The sequence below is a fragment of the Panthera onca genome, chromosome F1, assembly GCF_046562875.1.
Source record: "Panthera onca isolate mPanOnc1 chromosome F1, mPanOnc1 haplotype 2, whole genome shotgun sequence".
NCBI classification, from domain to species: Eukaryota; Metazoa; Chordata; class Mammalia; order Carnivora; family Felidae; genus Panthera; species Panthera onca.
In genome coordinates, this window is record NC_138355.1 from 65371489 (window position 1) to 65390251 (window position 18763).

The window sequence follows — 18763 nt, forward strand, 5'->3', positions numbered from 1 at the left end:
TTTATTACATTTCTAGTAGCCTATGGCAGTGGAAAAATGTTTACTCTCTTGTTGGGATCTACTGGTCTACCTGTTGATCCTACTGTAAATCAAATTGTAAATTCTATGTAAATGATTTTGTCGGCTGTAAATAACACCACTCTGTTCTGTTTCCACACTTGTGAATCTACTTATTTTCTATGTTTCCGTGCTGAAATCTCGAGTATTCACTAAACAGTAATCACAAAAGGGGTCATTCTTGTGTGGGTCCCAGCACTGCATGGAAAGTTTAGAAACTTTCTCCATTTCGCCAACACGTTTGCTGTTTTCATCAGAAATGTTTTGAGATCTGTTAAGTGATTTCTGCATCTACCGAAATTGTCACATTCCTTTTATCTTCATTCCATGAGAGGTAAATTATTGTAATAAAATTGCTGAGATGATCCCATCCTTTCATTGCTTCCCTTGACCATGCTGTATTATTTTCAATAAACTGTTGAACTTGGTAAGTGAATACTTCATTTAAGAGTTTTGCATTAAAGGGACGCCTGGGTGGCTCAGTTGGTAAGCGTCCAACTCTTGATTTTGGCTCAGGTCATGATCTCACTGTTTTCTGAGATGGAGCCTCCTCTCGTGGATCTTCGCATTGACTGTGCTGAGTCCAAGCTGGGGAGGGACAGAAGGAGAGAGAGAATCTGAAGTAGGCTTGGGCTCCAAGCTGTCAGCCCAGAGCCCAATGTGGGGCTCAAACTCAGGAACCATGAGATCATAACCTGAGCTGATGTCAGATGCTTAACCAACTGACATAACCACCCAGATGCCCCAGTCTGGCCATTGATTATGTGTATGTGTGTGTGTGTAGGCTGGCTTATTTCCACATTTTGTAATAAATACATATAAGGTCATTATTTTAGCTCATGGTACTATTTTAGAAGTATCCCACAAATTTTAACATGAATAGTATTTATTGCTGTGTAGGTCAAAGTAGTTTTAATTTCTATCAAAATGTCCTCTTCAATCCAAGGACAATTTAGTAGTTTGTTATTGTTTTTACACATATATTTTAGCTTTTATTTTTGTGTCAATTCCAAACTGTAAAGCATTAAGAGTTCAATAACACGGTTTGACTTGATTTCTGATGCTTCCGTGGTGAACATTCTGTGAATATTTCATTTGTTTGAGAATTGTTTTTCCTTGTCATTTTGAAGTTCATTCTCGTGACCCATCCCATGTATTCAAGATTATGAATCATGCCAAACAAATATTTTATAGAAACTAATTACAATAGTTGGTATACAGATTGGCCCCCCCAGTTTTGCCATACCTGTTTTAACTATGTTAGTGGTATATTTTTAGGTGTATATCTTTTCATAATTATTTTATAATCCTCTTAATCTATTTCTTTTATATGAAGTGCTTCTCTTGGTCTCTTAGGATTTTTTTTTTTTTGCCTTTAATTATATTTTGCTTCATATTAAAATTGCTGTCCTGGCTTTCTTTTCATTCATACTTTCCTAGTATATAATTTCCCATCCCTTTGTTTACAAGTTTTCTCATATCTTTTGTGTTAACTCTGTCTTCTGTAAACAAAATGTTGCCGGATCTAATTTTTCCCCAAGATTGTCTCCTTTTGTTTGGCAAGGTCAATACACTTACATTTATTACAATTTGTCTATTGGAATCCATTTCTGCCATTGTTATGAGATGAATGTTTATGTCCTTCAGTCCCCACATATGTTGAAGCTCTAATCCCCAAAGTGATTAAAAACAATTTTTTTTTAATGTTTATTTTTGACATAGAGCACGAGCAGGGAGGGTCAGAGAGAGAGGGAGACACAGAATCCAAAGCAGGCTCCAGGCTCTGAGCTGTCAGCACAGAGCCCCACACGGGGCTCGAACTCATGGACTGTGAGATCATGACCTCAGCCGCAGTCGGATGCCCTACCGACTGAGCCACCCAGATGCCCCTCTAATCCCCAATGTGGTTTAGAGGTGGGGCATTTGGGAGGTAATTAGGTTGAGAGGAGGCCATGAGGGCGGCCCTAATCCCTCTCATGATGGGATTAGGGCTTTTAGGAGAAGACACGACAGAGTGCTCTCTCCATGTGTAAGTGCCAAGAAAAGCTTTGTGAAGACACAGTAAGAAGGTGGCTGTTTGCACTGCTGGCAGTGACCGTCACCACATACCGAATCTGGGACACCTGACTTAGGACTTCCCATCCTCTGGAACGGTGAGAAGTAGATTCTAATGCAATGTTTGTTGTTTAAACCACCCAACCCAGGGGCACCTGGGTGGCTCAGTCGGTTAAGCCTCCGACTTCAGCTCAGGTCATGATCTCGCGGTTTGTGGGTTCGGGCCCCGCATCAGACTCTGTGATGACAGCTCGGAGCCTGGAGCCTGCCTCCTATTCTGGGTCTCCCTCTCTCTCTGCCCCTCCCCGACTCATGCTGTGTGTGTGCGTGTGCGCGTGTGTGTGCCTCAAAAAGAAACATTAAAAAAAATTTTAACCACCCAATCTACAGTGTTTTGTTATAGCTGCCTGAACTAAGATAGAAATCTTATTAGCCTTTATATTTACTATGCATTTTGTTTCCTCCCTACCTCTCTTCTGCTTTCTAGTGAATAGATCACATTTACCTGTGTACCTTGAAGGCTCTATTTTAAAAAAAAAAATTTTTTTTAACGTTTATTTCTTTTTGAGACAGAGAGAGACAGCATGACCGGGGGAGGGGCAGAGAGAGAGGGAGACACAGAATCTGAAGCAGGCTCCAGGCTCCGAGCCGTCAGCCCAGAGCCCGACGCGGGGCTCGAACTCACGGACTGCGAGATCATGACCTGAGCTGAAGTCAGACGTTTAACCGACTGAGCCACCCAGGCGCCCCGGCTCTATTTTTTTAAAAGACAGTTTTTGGTAGTCACCCCTACCTTATAAAGATGTGTATTTTTGCTTTTCTCTACAATATTTAAGATAGATCAATTGTTATAATTAAGCATACTCTCATTTCACTTCTGTTACCATCATCACTCTTACTTATCTTGCTTTCTGATGTTATCTAAAATTTGAATTATTATCTATTCCTTTTGGGTCCTTCATCATTTAAATAAACTATAGAGTTAATTTCTCATCCTTACTTCCTATACATTTCCAAACTCATAGCAGTCTCTGGAGTTTATTACTTTTCTTACTAGAATATTTCCTCCAAGGGTATTTGCAAAGAGGGTCTTTGAGTAGCAAACCTTTTACAGCCTCACATACCTACAGCTTCCTTTTATGTCCGTTTAAACAATAGTTGAGCTGAACGTACAATATAGGCTTAAGGTGATTTTCTTTCAACAACATAAAAATCTTAAGCCATTATCATTTTGTATCCAGGATTCTTATTGACATGTCTAATGTCAATCTGATTCTCTTTATTATCTGATTGTTTTTTTTTTTTTCCTGGAAACTTTAAAGGTGGTCTGTCTTTTTTTTTTTAATTTTTTTTCAACTTTTTTTTTTTTTGGGGGGGGACAGAGAGACAGAGCATGAACGGGGGAGGGGCAGAGAGAGAGGGAGACACAGAATCGGAAACAGGCTCCAGGCTCCGAGCCATCAGCCCAGAGCCCGACGCGGGGCTCAAACTCACGGACCGCGAGATCGTGACCTGGCTGAAGTCGGACGCTTCACCAACTGCGCCACCCAGGCGCCCCAAAGGTGGTCTGTCTTTATGATCTTAAATTTCACAGTAATGTGTCTGAATATAAGTTTTTCCTTTATCCTGTTTGAAAGTCCATATGCCATTTTATTCTCAAAGTTTTTTTTTAATGTTTTATTTTTGAGAGAGAGAGAGAGAGAAGGTGAGGGGCAGAGACAGGGAGACACGGAATCCGAAGCAGGCTCCAGGCTCTGAGCTGTCAGCACAGAGCCCGACGTGAGGCTTGAACTCACATACTGCGAAATCATGACCTGAGCCGAATAGGACGCTTACCCGACAAGCCACACAGGCGACCACTTCATCTTTCTATACTTTTGGAAATTATTCTTTTTTTCCAAGATAACCTCCCCTTTATCTTCTCTCGCCTACTGGAATTTAGTTAAGAAGTGTCCTCTATTTTTTCCCTGCATTCTATTTGTTGATGTTAGGAAATGATCTGAGGAACATGAAAAGCCTCTCTAAAACGGATATAGTGCTTTTCTCATAGTTAGCAGTAGCACGAAAAGTTGCTCTTTGCAGAAATTAGTTACCAGAAACTGCAATGGCTAAAGTCAGCCACAAGAGAGCAGACAATCACCAAGAAAACAAAGTGTGTGTGTGTGTGTGTGTGTGTGTGTGTGTGTGTGTGTGTGTGTGTTTTTAAAAAAGCACCGCGAGGAACCATCATAGCTATAATGAAACATTGCTCGGAATAATACTCACCTCTCCTTTGGATGTTTAATCTCCAGTGTCGATAAGAGGATTAGTGTATGAGCCAGGTTCCCCGCTGGCATTTGAAACGCAGTAGAAACACTATTGTCACTCCTGCCTGGGGCTGAACTTCTTACAAATCATAGAGCAGATTCATACCAAAACCCTCGTGAATCAATGTTCTCAAGAGGCAGGACGGTCAGCTCTGTCGCTCATGGGCAGAGTGACTTGGGGCAGGTGGCTGAAACTCCCTTAGCCTCCGGTCAGCCGCGCCTAGAAAACGGAGGGATCATTCTCACTGCATAGGGTCTCGTGGGGAATCAGAGACCACGCCAGCATAGGTGAACCTTGAAACAGTAGAGCCTTTGCTCTTTCCTCTTCTGTGCAACGAGGGGGGTTGGTGAATGGGTCTCTAAATTCCTATCCTACACAAACATTCAGTGTTTAATGAAAATGCATTCGCCCCTGGAAAAGGTCCAAGTCAAAAAGACATTTCTGGGCCATGACCATTTCCTGAGAGTTTTTACCACGCTGGTGTGATGGAAACAGAGAAGAGCCATGTGGTGAGGAAGACGCCTGCTCCTCGGGTCTAGAGACCCAGGCCTCCGGGTCCTGTGCTGCCCATTCTCTGCCCCAAGTCTCAGGCTCTGCTTTGTCTCCGCCCCTAACCTCAGTTTACCCATCTGTGGGATGGGGCTGAAATAACGATGCCATAAGACGTGAGGATTCACGAGATCATGTGTGTGAATCTCTCTGAACGCAGTAAGAAGCTCTGTGTCCGAGGGATGGGCTTCATTGGACTTCCCAGCGGGTTCTTGAGAGACACACATGAGACAATGGATGCCAACTGATGAGCACAATTCCTGGAATGCGCGGGAACTTCAGAAACGTAATAATACAGCTCCAGTAGCAAAGGCCGCAGTGGTAAAGCAGAAGTATTGAGAACTGGAATGGGATGCAGCGGCTGGAGAAGCGGCCGCGGGAGCCGGGCGGGCGCCTGGCATCGAAGTGTGACCCTTCTTACATTAGGCAGGACGCAGCGCCGGCTTCTGCTGCCTCTGTGACAAGGTGGCACCTGTCCAGGGAACTGAATTAATGGAGGCTCCGGCTGGAGACAAATGGCCCACACACTGGCCCATTAATCATCCTCCACTTTGAGAGTGGCCCTCCCTCGATCCTCTGAAGCCGGTGGTCAGGTGCAGAGACTGCGTGCGGGTAGGGGGCCCCGAGGAAGGGGCTGAAAGCCGTGGCGTTGGTCTAGGCCAGGCCTCAGAGAAAGCCTGGTCTAGTCCGTTCCACGCAATTTAGCACTAGATTGTGTGTGTGTGACATATGTATAAAATTTCCCGAAATAAGTGAGAAGTTCTTTGACTTCAGCTCACAGCACATCTCTATCGAGCTCCTGAGATGAGCCAGGGGCCGGGCTGCGGACTGAGGCGTTAGAGGTGAACGTGGCGTGGCCCCCGCCCTCGAGCTCAGGGACCCGCGGGAGACCAGGCGGGAGCTCCGTTCCACGTCACTCGCGCCACGGGTGGTGCAGAGGCGGCTGAGGGTGGCGAGCGGGAAGGACTCCCGGTGGGGGAAGGGATGCCTGAGCCGAAACGTGAAAAGACAGCCTGGCCAAGTCAGAGGAAAGAGAAAGGCAGGCAGACAGACAGCCCTGAACAAAAAAGTCATGGAAGCCATCCTGAGAAGTTTGGGGACTGGGATATGGAGCGCGGCGGCAGTAGCCAGAGAGGCAGCTGGCAAGGTGGGCCGGGCTGGGGGTGATCTCGCGACCCCGCCTCAGACCCCGGCCACAGTGTCCAGCATGCACATCACTGCGGGGTGATGAGCAAGGTGTTGGCGAGAGATGGGGCTGGCGGCTGCAAACCGCAGCCTCAACCTCCGGCTTTTCTCACACGTGGGATCACTTCCCAGGCGGCCTACACGCCCTGGCCGGAAGCCCCAGCGCCTGGAAAACGGCAGACCTCGGCCCGGTTTAGAGAAAATTCACCAGGTCTGCTGCAAAGACCATCTGACAGTTCTTGACACAGAGGACCCAGCACTTAGAATGGAGCAAGGAAGACTGAGACAGAATTTACCAGATCACCTGGAGGATGCTGGGAAGCTAGTCCAAGATGGGTAGTCCAGACTCGTTCCGAGCTTTCCTATCCAGCTACCGGTGGGTCCACTGGGGGCTCAGGATGTGGAGGGAGCTCAAGCACTGGCTGAAGCTGCATGCCAGTCACAGGAACGATGGAGTTCACTTCCCTCCATCTCAAAAGGCCGGGCTGCTCCTCCACGGGCCTCACGGTGGTCTGGACCAACCTGAACCCTCGCAGGGAACCACAGGGAACACTTTTTTTTAAATGTTTATTAATTTTTTGAGAGACGGCACATGAGCAGGGGAGGGGCAGAGAGAGACACACAGAATCTGAAGCGGGCTCCAGGTTCCCAGCTGTCAGCATAGAGCCTGACATGGGGCTCGAACCAACAAACCCACGAGATCATGACCTGAGCTGAAGTCAGATGCTTCACTGACTGAGCCACCCAGGCGGCCCCAGAGAACATCTTTTAAGTTGCCATGACTTAGCCCATGAAGGGGGGGCAGACACACCAGACCAACAGGAGTTACTCCAGAAACAGGAACCCAGAAAGCATCAGGTGGTAAACGTGGCAGGTGCTTTAAGGAAGAAGGTAGCAAATGGCACTGAGAGCTTCTAGAAGGTTTAAAGAGCAGAAGCAAAAAACCCAAAAAACAAAACAAGTTGCAATTTGTTGGGAGGTTGCTTTTTGTTTTGTTTTCCTTTCTGGCCTATGGCAAGGAGAAAATGCTGGCAGTTTCCTACTCTAACGGCCCGGTTCCTCAGGCACCTTCCACGAGAGAGCAAGCAGCCTGGGGTTGGTCTTTAAACATCTTGAGCTCGCCTCCCTGTCTGTGCAGCCTATAACCAAGGGGTTCGCTTCGTGGGACAGGCCTACTCCTGGCTCCCTGGAGTTGGACCATTTATCATGGCAGCAGCTGGAGATAAGCTGGACACAAAGAGGGTTTGTCTCTGAGGAGGGACGAGCCCTAGATACCAACGTGGAGGAATTTTCTCATTAGCAGGAAGTCAGTGGTGGGGACTGTGGGCTTTCACGGGGTGCCCCAGTGCAAACGGCAGCAGGGAGGGGGAGCGGGCTGGGGGGGTAAAGTACTCAGAGATGCTTTCACTGAACTTAAAGTTTCCAGAGTGGATTTCCTTGGGAGAGAGAAAAGACATGAAATGCCATCTGCACTTAGGACACGGTCAGGGAGAGGCGGGATTCATCTACCAGGCTGTATTTCTTTGTGCAGACTTAATTATGTGTTCCCACTCGCAGGGGGGCCGCCGTGGGGGCTCCGCATGGGGCATCCCAAATGCTGCTTGTTGAGTGAAGCCCAGGGGACCCTGAGGGCCAAGAGCTCAAAGATAAACCATTGCTGAGTCATCAGCAGCCGCTGGCCGGGCTGGGACTCTCTGCAGTGGTCGAGACAGGGAGTCAAAGCACAGAGAGTTGTAGAACACTCCCAGGATTCACGGACTTGAAAGGGATGCCAAAGCCTGGGAGCAAACTGAACGAGAAGGAGTTCTCGGAGTTTGGAGCAGCATCTGAGGCACAGTCCTCGATTAGCTAATTCCATTAATTCTGAATACCAACTGGGGTTCTCCCGCCAGCACGCGCCCAGACTTCAGGAATGAAGCGGGTTCTGAATGGCCTCTGATTTGTTCGTTTTCTTCTGCAATTATTGCAAGATCAAGCTCGGAGGAGAAACACTTCCAGGTGAAGTTAATTGCCTCCCACGACCCACCCCCTCCCCCATTTGGTGCTTCTGTTGTATTTTGATATCCTGCTAATGTAGCCTGTTAGGAGGGACAGGCCCATGGCGTCCTCACCCACTGCCCACACGGAGAGGGAAAACCAGGCACCCCTCTCCCACCACGTCACCACTGTGCACCAGACGGCTCTCAGCTCACGCAGGGGGACTTGGTCACGTTGTCTGAGCACATGCATCTCTGCACCTCACTCTCTAGACCATCAATCAGCTCAGCTCAGAGAACAGCCTTAGGAGGGACCTGTGCACATCCATTTTTACACTTAAAAGTTTCAAGAAAATTTTATGCTGCCCCTTTTCCTATTTGATCTTTGCCAAAAATAACTACCCCGCATAATAGCGGAAAAGAAAGGCGTATCAACGGCACATTTCACACCTGAATGCCCGAGGAGGCCAACCCCGGAGCCATCCAATGGGAAAAGTTGCCTGAAGAATAGTCATTGGAGCTTACACTTGAAGAAAAGGTTGCTATTGTAAGTATTTTCAATGCCTTTATTTTATTTTATTTTTTTGCTTTTTTCCCCCAGGCATAGAATGGGCTGGGTTGGTTTTCGTGTTTCTCCTGCCTCCCCAGGACAGTGCTCTGTGCCCACTGCAGAGCGAGCAGGCAACCTGAGAGCACCGTCTTTTCACACATCTCGAGACACGGAGTGGAATTCAAGATGGAAAAGGCTGGAGCCTCCTGCCCCAGACATTTCTGATGTGGAGCCCGGGACCCCGCATGCTGTCAAATCCAACCACTGGGCCTGGTCGTGGGGGCAAAGGACAGAGCTGGGCGGGAAGGCGCTGACCTCCCCCCCTTTAAAAACGTGTCTGGCTGCTGTGAACAGACTGAAGGCCTTTTTCTCCCCCCTCCCGTCTGTTCTCGCTTCCTCCCTTTTAAAGTGGTTAGAGGTCTGGTGGGTTCTCAGCTGTGAGAGTCCTCTGGGTCCCTGGGCCCGACACCGGCCTTGGGGGAGCAAGGCTTCCGGCCAGCGCCGCTCCAAGCCACGTTCTCTAAGCAAGCCAGAGCCAAGCTCGCCCCAATGTGGGAAGTACCTCCGTCCGCAGCTCTGGATGGTTGACTGACATCTGCTGATGGTGACTCTGAGAACCTGACCGCAGATCTGGTCCCTCTGAAGGCCTGTGGGTGTGCAGGCCTCGGTGTCCCCTCCTCGGTGGAAGAGGGCCATAGACCCCAGGTCAAGTCCATGCCTGGAGGACAATCCAGGGGTCCACTCGCATTGCCTCCTGAGGAGGAGGGGGCTTGCCCACGCATGTCATGTTGAAGCCCCTGAAACAGCCACAGGTCAGGTGGGAAGGGGGACGCTTAGCAGCCAGCCAGTTAGGGGAGCACATGACGGCCCCCGAGGGCCCCAGGTGGGAGGTCGGCCAGCATCAACAACCCCCCCCAACCTCACCTCCCCAGGGCAGGCTCATAACCCTAAATGCCAAAGCTCTCCACCCAACAAGCGAGCCTCGAGAAGACCAACCACTTCCCATCAGTCTGGAGAAACCAAAAGAAACCAGCAAAACCGAACCCGATCGTTTTATTCTGCAGTTTCCTTCTACCGGAAAACTACTAAAAATATAAATATAAAATATCTAGAAAACACTCAGAATAGATCTGTAATCTTCTTCCTCTCCCAGACTGGGGCCGACCTCTTTGCTCTTTCAAAGTCGATGGATCCCGTGCGTGTCTGTCTTCAGACCATGCACGCACAGAACAGACGCGTTTCTCTCTGTGCAGGGGGATGTGCCACCCACCTGCCAGGTTCTGGAAGCTCACCTGTGATTTAGCAGGGGAAAGCTACGTGTTGACTACGGGGGTACAGTGGGGTTGGGGGAGCATCGGGGAGAGAAAAGACTCCGTGCCCCCAACTTCCTTATGCAGACATAGAAGACGGTCCTTCACTCTTGGTATCCTGCCCTTGAGTAACTGGGCCACCCAAGGGCCAAGCTCCCAGAGAAGCTCCCAGAGAAGCTGGGTGTGTGTGTGGGGGGGGTGGGGGGGTGGGGGGGGTGGCCGGTTGCCATGCTGTGATCACAGGAAGGTCAGGCTGTTGAGACAGACATGGGAAGCCAAATGGGGCTTTGGATGGAGAACTGGTCTTCGCCCAGGCCCTCAGCAGGATTGGAAGTTGCCCCTGCTGCTGTCCCGGGTGGCACTTAGCCCCTAGCACCGGGTAGTGTCTGCAGTACCTAGGACGGGATTTCAGGCTCGACCCCCCTCCCCCAGGTGGCAGCATCGCCTCTGCTGGAGGACAATGGCCAGGGTAGAGATCACAGAGAGGCCGAAGATCGGAGCCTTGTTTGGAAGCAGACACGAGTCCGGAGAACTCTGGGGTCATCCTGGCCGTGGCACGGGGACAAGCTGGTAGGGTTCCCGTGCTAACCCTGAATCTGAGGGCCAGGACCTCAGCAGTGGCCGGGTGGGGTGTGCAGAGCAAGGTGCCTAAGCCAGCCCGGGCCTGCAACCTCTGCACACACGGCTGCCCCCATCACCTGGCCGGGGCCACCCCGATCTCCGGAGGAGGAGCCCCAGAGCACAAGGGCCTGCCAAGTTCCCCACCAGAGAAGCAAACCGAGCTTCCAGTACGGAGGCTCTCGTGGAGCTGTGTGAACTCCCAGCAAATGTGTTTCGGCTCTCTGCCCTCACCCCCTCCTGCTCTGTGTCTCGTGCAAAACTCCAAGCCATTCTGGGAAAACTCACAGGCCTCAAATGTGGTCCCGAGAACTTTTGAGCCTCGGGGTCAGGTCAGCACATCGTCGTGATGTTCTTGGCGTTGAGCCAGGACCTAGACCTCCAGTCACTGCCCACTGCACCACGGCCCACAGGGTGCCCGACATGTGCAGACCCTCGTGGGGGACACGAGGCTCCGCTATGAAAACGCAGCGAAGCCTTGCTTTCCAGAGCAACGAAAGACGGGGTGGGAAAGCTGTGGCAAGGTCGCAGTCGCTGCAGAAGGGCGCAGGAAGGGCAACCAGCTTCCTGGCAGCCCCCCACCCGCCACCCGCAGGTTTCCAAGCCTACAGGAGTTAGCTTGGATGTTTCTCCTGGGGCGGGTGGGCAGGAGGAGCTGGGTGATGGGAGGTGAGCACTGTGGGGGGCGGCGAGGGGGCAGCTGAACGATGGACAGAAGAGGGGAGGCAGCAGGAACCCTAGGGGGAAGACAGCCCGACAGTCTGTCAGGCCATGCTGCACCTGCCTTCGCCCGGGGAGCCGGCCACCCTGTTCAACAAATCTTCTCGCTGCAAAGGCCCCCAGGGCTGGGATCACCCGCCCCGCCCTGCCCCGCTGACGGGGGCTCCTGGTGGGACAGAGGAACATAAAATGGGTAAAGCCAGGAGGGCACGATGAACCGGGTGAGTCCCTGACATAGATCCCAAAGGCAGGGAGCGAGAGGACCGTGCGGCATCGGGGCAGGGAAAGGCAGGGCGGAGGCCTCTCCAGGGAGACCCGGGCAACTTAGCAGAACACAGCGCCTCCTGCCCAGTGGAAGGTGGCTTTGTGCCTCGTTCCCAGTCTCCCTGGTCACTCTGGCTCTCGCACTCACCACGCCCAGACCCCAGAGCCGCATCATTTCAGGCTGTGGGCGCTCCCTCAAAGTCTTCTCTGTCCTCACCCTGTCTTCTCTGTGACTTCTGCTCTGGGTTCTCCTGGGGCCGGCTCCCTGGAGGCCAAGTTCCTGGGCCCTCCCCCCAAAGCAAGGTGCTAATCTGCTCAGCTGCTTCCTCTGCTTCCTCGGGGGCCCGCCTCGCCCTGTCCTCACACACAGCAAGGGGGGCCCTGGCCTTTCCTTCTGCGCACAGAGCCCACTAGCGGCTGGTCGCATGGCTTTCCCCAGCACCTTTTCAGTGGTCGGCCCCGGGGGGCCTGGTGTGTCCCCCAACAGGGCAGGTGGAAAATGCCCTGACAACCCCTGGCGACAAGGCTGCGCCCAGGTCTCAGGTCCCCAAAGGGTAGAGGCGAGGGGACAACACACGGTCTTGGGACCAGGAGGAGCAGGGTGTGTGGCTTTCCAGGTCTGGGTCCGTCATCAGCCCAACCCATCAATTCTCCATTCGGCCCGATGCCCCCACCAGAGGCAGAAGAAACGAACCAGGGTGTGAAGGGAGAAGAGTGGGGGGGTGGGGTGGGCACAGGTGGCATGTGGGGGGCAGGCAGAGACCATTCCTGCAAGATCCTTCATCCCGGGCTGGTGGCCCTGCAGGCCAGTGGGAAGTCCGGGCTGCCTGGGAACAGCGATGCTCCCATCCCCCAGTGTGGCAGCTGGCCCCCGGTGGGGGGAGCTTCTAGAAAATGAGGCTCGGGAGCCACAGCCCAGCCCTTTAGCATCCGGCAGACAGAGGCTCTAACTAGGGTGACTCAGGGAGCCTGGCCCCGGATCGGCGCTCTGATCTCTGCACAAGGGGGCAAAGGGCACGCGGAGCGGGGGCAAGGGCCAAGGGGCACCAGGGACGGAGACGGCAGAGGGGAAGGGGGTGCCTGGCAGGGAGAAGGGGCCCTACTCAAAGGACAGCAGGTCTGGGTGTGGGCCCTCATTGTCAAGGCTGGAGGTCCGTGCCCGAGGCGGGGGGCCACTGTCCTCCGGCGGCTGGGCCAGGCGGACGGGGCTCAGGCTGCGCTTGAGGCCGTTCCTCTCGAGGAGGCCAGGGGAGGAGGCCCTTCTGCACTCAGTTATCTTCGGTTTGGGTTCGTCCTGGCTGTTCTGGTGGATTAGGTCGGGCACTGACAGGGAGACCTCTCCGTTGGGCAGAGCCTCGCCCCTCTCTGCCGTTTCCTCGGGAACGTCGGGCTGGGCGGTGGGAAGGGGTTCCCGGGGCTGCCCAGGAGGCAGCTCTGTCCCGTACTCCAGGCTGCTCAGGACTGGCTGCGGCGAGATCAGCATGTCCTGCGTGGTCTTCAGGGCACGAGGGGTTCGCTTCCTGGTAATGGGAGGCGGGGGGTCCAGCCGAGGGAACGCGTCCTGCAGGGCTGACCTGTGGGGTTGAGGCGACAAGCGCGTGTGCTTTAAGGATGGTGACGCCCCAAGCCCCCCAGCTGCCCAGTGGCTCCCCCACCCGGCACACACCTCCCTGCTCGGGCCCCGTCCCCAGTGTGGTGTGTGGGTTGTGGCAGCCGACAGAGCTGGCCTTCCGCCCGTCACACCCCCGCTCAGTGCTCACAGCAGCTGAGTATTGCCGCTGGGACCACAGGTGAACCGAGTCATGTCAGACCCCGTGTGATGAGCCCTACGAAGGACCTGCTGGGTCAGGAGCACAGCAGGTGTTTAAAACAAGGCCTGGGGGGAGCCTGGAGGGCTCAGTCGGTTAAGCATCCAGCTTTGGCTCAGGTCACGATCTCACAGTTAGTGGGTTCGAGCCCCGTGTCAGGCTCTGTGCTGAGAGCTGAGAGCCTGGGGCCTGCTTCAGATTCTGTGTCTCCCTCTACCCCTCCCCTGCGTGCCCTCTGTCTCTCAAAAATAGACATTAAAAAAAATAAATAGCCTGGGTGGCTCAGTCGGTTAAGCGTCCGACTTTGGCTTAGGTCATGATCTCGTGGTCCATGAGTTCGAGCCCCGCGTCGGGCCCTGTGCTGACAGCTCGGAGCCTGGAGCCTGTTTCAGATTCTGTGTCTCCCTCTCTCTGACCCTCCCCCATTCATGCTCTGTCTCTCTCTGTCTCAAAAATCAATAAACGTTAAAAAAAATTTTTTTTAATAAATAAATAAATAAATAAATAAATAAATAAATAAATAAATAAATAAAGCAAGGCCTAGAAGGGGCGTGTGGGCATGAGAACAGGAGGCCCACCACAGCAGGCTTCTCCCTCGCCGGCCCCAGTGGGTCCCACAGACTCCCACTTTCCTCCACCATCATCGGCCGAGGCCGGGGCTCAAAGGTGTGGCTGGGTGTTAGAATCCACCTGGGCAGCTGCAGGCAACGCCTGAGTTCAAATTCCACTCTGCCCATCACTAACTTGGTAACCTTAAGCTCCTCACACTACCCCCCCCCCCCCCCCGCCAACCTCAGTGACGTGCAAAGTGGTAACAATGGGATCTACCTCGCAAAGTCGCTGCAAGGGACAGGGAAGCGCGTAGCCGGGCGTCTGCTGACACGCGATGGGCGCTCAGGACGCCTTAGCTGCGGTGGGGTGGCAGTCAGCAAGCAGGAGCATCGCCCCCGCCATTCCCCGCGTGACAACCTCATGTCCCCCGCAGACACGGGTTCGGCCTGGAGCTCTGCGAGCAAGCCTCCTGCGCTCACCTGTCAGCCTCCACGGCCCCGCCGTCCAGCCGCGCCCCCGCCGGCCTGTTGATCTCCATGGCGCCCGCACCGTCCAGGCTCGAGGGCTCTTTTCTCCGCAGGAAGTCGTTAACTTTGGCCCCCACGGCTCTGCCCAGGTTCTTGAGGTGCTGGCTGCCACCCACCCGGAGCCCCGGCCCCCCAGGCTCCGCAGACCCCGGGGCGGCAGAGCCGGGGGCCGTCAGCCTGGACAGGTGGGGGAGGGAGCAGCCGGGCTGCAGCTTTGGAGGAAGGGCCGCATTCAAGTTCTCGAACATGCTGTGGTCCACTGCAAACAGAGGGGAAGATGGGAACGGTGAGCGGAGGCACGCGGGGCTCTGGGCCACGTCACTCTGCTGCGTTCCCTGATCCCACGCCCACAGCTGTCCCTTCCCGAGGCTTTGGGGACATTCAAAAGAGCCGGCACACTCTTGAGCCTTCCGATCCGGTTTTCTTGATGGGAAAGTCCATCCATCGCTAGAACTAGCCACTCTAGTTCTGCCCCACCCAGTTAATGAGGGGCAAGCTCTAGCCATAAACTTAGAACTTAAAGGTAACTTATCCCGTGAAACCTGCCTCCTTGACCCACGGCTTGACCCCTTACCTTGGGGTCACCGAGCCCTCTGAAGAAGAAATGATGGAAGTAATGAACTACGGTATTTGTATGTTGCTGTGAACACAAGCTGAGGGGACACAAGCATGGGGACAGACATAAGCATGGGGACAGATGCTGGAGGTCAGGCTCAAAGTGGAAGCCACCTGTGTTGCACATTTTCACGGTGGGAAACGGGCCTCCTTACTCCCGAGGAGGCACTGGGGACAATGGGCAGCTGCATGCTCAGATGTGCCGTGGGGACTCCGGCCGGGCTCACACCAAATGCGTACGAACTCGGGGCCAAGGAAGCCGGGGGAGCTTGACCGACACCCTCACGACAACCTGGAGGGGTGGTGGCAGGAATTCTATTTATACATGAGCAAGGTGGGGCTCCAAGTGATAAGTACCTGGCAGGCCCGAGGTCACGGGGCCGATTACTGGTGGGGTGGAACCAGAGCTCAGGTTTTCTCTCCCTTTCCGCCACCTCGCTCTGCCTGGGATCGTGGAACACACCTCACAGAAGGCCCTTCTCTCCGGGATCTTTGGTTCGAAAGCTTAACTCCAACCCACCGGGTTGTGAACATCTGGAGGGTGAAGGCCATGTCTCATTCACTTCCGTGTCCTGAACGGCTAGCCTGGTCTGGTATACAGTAGGTGCTCAATGAATATCCTGAGTTGAACTGCTAAACCCATTTTGCAGCTGGAGACTTATGGAGGCCGAGATCATAACTCCAAGGAATGGAGCTCAGGGCTGTAAGCCACATGGTCTACACTCTGGCAACAGGGACTCCTCCCCGACCTGGAGATCCAGCTCAATCCTCAAGGGAGCTCCAGATCCACCCCGGGGGCCTTGGAATCACGCGTGAGGTTTCTGTCCTTACCAACTGCTCCGTATATTCTGTCAATCTTGGGGAAGGAGAGGTTATACTTGATCACAGACTCCAATCTTCATCAACACCTCGAAAGGCCTATGCGTGCGGAGACTTCCCAAGAGTAACTGAGGTCGGGGGGATGCTTTGTCTTCTGCTGAACTCGGCATAAAGTAGCTCTCTCTGCCCTGCACTGCGGAGTCCTGGGACAGGGGATGCAGGTCTCTTTACTGTGCTTTCAGCAGCCGTATCCCTTCCGTAACTACCTAGGGAAGCCCTATTGTAAAGGTCTTTGGGCGGCACAGGAAGCGGGGGACGAGGGGTGGATGAATCCCCCCAGTGTGCTTATCTACCGCACACACAGGGAAAGCACCACTTCGGGGGCCGTGAAGAGCTGGGTGGGGACAACCCTGGGGGCCGGGGCACAGAGCTGACAGGTTCAGGCTGCCTGGTCTCCAGGTGTAGACACGTCACACTAGCAAGAGCTCCAGCAGGACCCACAAGGGGGTTATCAGCTCCTGACTCTCCCCCTAAAGGCGTTATCTTGCCATGTCACCTGCTTTCGCATAACTTGCCTATCACATCCCGCACCCTCCTAATTTTTCTTTGATCATAACATCTGTGAACTCAGAGTAGCCCTTGGAAATGAAAGCATTTGACTCTTTTCCCCCAAACTGGAAAGTATTTGGGCCACCACGAAACCAGGGCAAATGTTCAAGAGAGGTTCGCAGGGGAAGGAGATCCTGATCCCTCACCACTTCCTGGCTCAGATGTTTCCGTGGTGGTTTCCTTCTTGGTTTAAAGTGAACTTTTAGTGCAGACATGCTCATTTCTGAATGTGTAAGTACCAAAAACACCTGTCAAAGTGACTTGTAAACGGTGAGCTCCTCTTATTTTAAAAACACATTCTAATAAAACATAAATAGCTTCTGGATTAGGCACCGTTGTGGATTTTCTACACTTCCTGCTCTCTACCTTTTAGGACGCATGTACTGAATTCTTAAGAAATTTAAAGATAACCCATCATTTGGTCTCTTTACAATGCTCTAAGTCTTTCTGGCCAACACACCTTGTCTCTATGATAAAACGGTCAGCTCTTGGAGGGGATGGAACATCTTGACTTTTATTTCTACAATGCTCAGCATGGAACCTGGCATGAGTCGGCATTTAAGAAGTTGGTTTCATTGAACTGGCTTTTTCTACGAATACTTAAAAAACCGACCACATTATGGGCAGACATTGTAGAGAAACTGCTCCTGGGACTTTTTCCATTTACAAAAGCCACTCAAGACCCTCTCTCGAGGTCAGTCCGGGAGCAACCGCCCTTCTGTCTGAGGTGGGATTCTGGCTGGGGGCTTCCTGCATTTCCAGACCTGAAGGACGTGCAACGAGCCCCCTTCCTGCTGATGGCACCGATGACCCCCACGCTCTGTCCCTCCCTTTGGACCAGAGGCTTGGTGGTTCAGAACCTAATGGAGATGGTTGAAAGGTGATAGGATCCCGACCCGGTGGCCCGCCCAACAGCACCCCCAACATGCACACATCCAAGCAGAGGGAGACACCTGTGACGTGGGTCATCTGTAAGAAAGACGGTATCTTACCTGTCCGAGAAAGGGGCTCGGAAAGCAGGTGGGAAACAAACAAGAGAGAGACACATTTTATGTAGTGACCGACCACTTTGGGAGTGTCACCTCCTGCCTGGGGGCCACCAGCAACAACATACCAAGAGGGTATAGCGTGCAAGACAGAGGCCCTGCTGTCAGGATTACAACCAACCCTGGGCGACCAGGTTCCCATGACCTTCTCAATAACCAAACCAAGAGAGTCCTGTTTTTAAAAACTCTACAAACAAGCACTGACACAGTCTCCCACGGGCACCCCAATATTTTGAGCCCCCTTTTCAGGAAGTCTGTCAGAAGTTCCCAGCTGGCAGTGGGAAGAATTCAATGACCCACCGCAGGAGGAAGTTCAAAGTCTTCTGGACCCCTACGTGCATCGCTCATTACTATGCTGTCCCACCTCCGCACATAAATCACCAGGTTTTCGACCAGGAAGACGTCCATCCATTCCAACTGTCTAAGTTAACAAAACAGGAAAACACGGTGGCCGGGAGGCGTGCCTAACACCGCACAGGGAGCGAACGGCAGAGCGGGGATAAGGACTCACCCACACCGACTCCCAGGACCCCGTGATTTTTTCTCTGCACCACGAGGGCCAAATCAAATCGCCGATACCCTCAAAGCCGCCAAAGGCCAGGGCGTCAGTGACACTCCAACTCGTTCTAAGCTTTCCAACCAGGCTCCGAGGTGGGCGGGCAAGGAAATCAGCTTCTCCACACTGTCCCACCAGGTTTCAGCGCTCCGGAGGAACACCAGCAAGACGACAACTCCGGGCCCTCCTACACAGACGCTTTACTCACACGCCCGCTTGCTCCGCACGCTGCAAGGGGAGGCTGCCGCGGCTCACAGACCAGACCAGATCTTTCCACGCTGCACAAGCACACACATTTAGATCCAATACGCCGATGTACCTAGTCTGCACCTGTTGTGACGATTAGCATGGAGCATTCTCACCTTTCACCCTTCCCCCACTTCCCTCCAGCGCTAGGTTGTCACAGGAGAGGGTAGCAGGGACACAGAGGCAACCTTGTTACTCTGGAGTTCAGTGTCACCAGGAAAAAGGCTTATAATGGTGTTAAGCCACCCATTTGCTGAAAATAGCACCAACCATTTAAAGCATTATCTGGTCCCGGTTCTTGGGACGGACACACTGAAGTATTTCGACACAAAGGGACAGGACGCTTGTAACTTACCTTCAAATAGTTCAGAAAACACAGCATGCTGGGGGCCGG

General features: G+C 52.9%; 1 protein-coding gene across 1 annotated transcript; it reads right to left on the minus strand.

Annotated features, from left to right (window-relative positions):
- Nucleotides 1-9717: 9717 nt before the first annotated feature.
- On the minus strand, nt 9718-18563 carry CF1H1orf226 (chromosome F1 C1orf226 homolog). The gene is made up of 2 exons (XM_060644468.3): nt 14431-18563; nt 9718-13165 (listed from the first exon to the last, which is right to left on the minus strand). The coding sequence occupies exons 1-2, from the start codon at nt 14982-14984 to the stop codon at nt 12691-12693; spliced, it is 1029 nt and encodes a 342-aa protein (XP_060500451.3). The 5' UTR covers nt 14985-18563; the 3' UTR covers nt 9718-12690.
- Between the last annotated feature and the right edge of the window lie 200 nt (nt 18564-18763).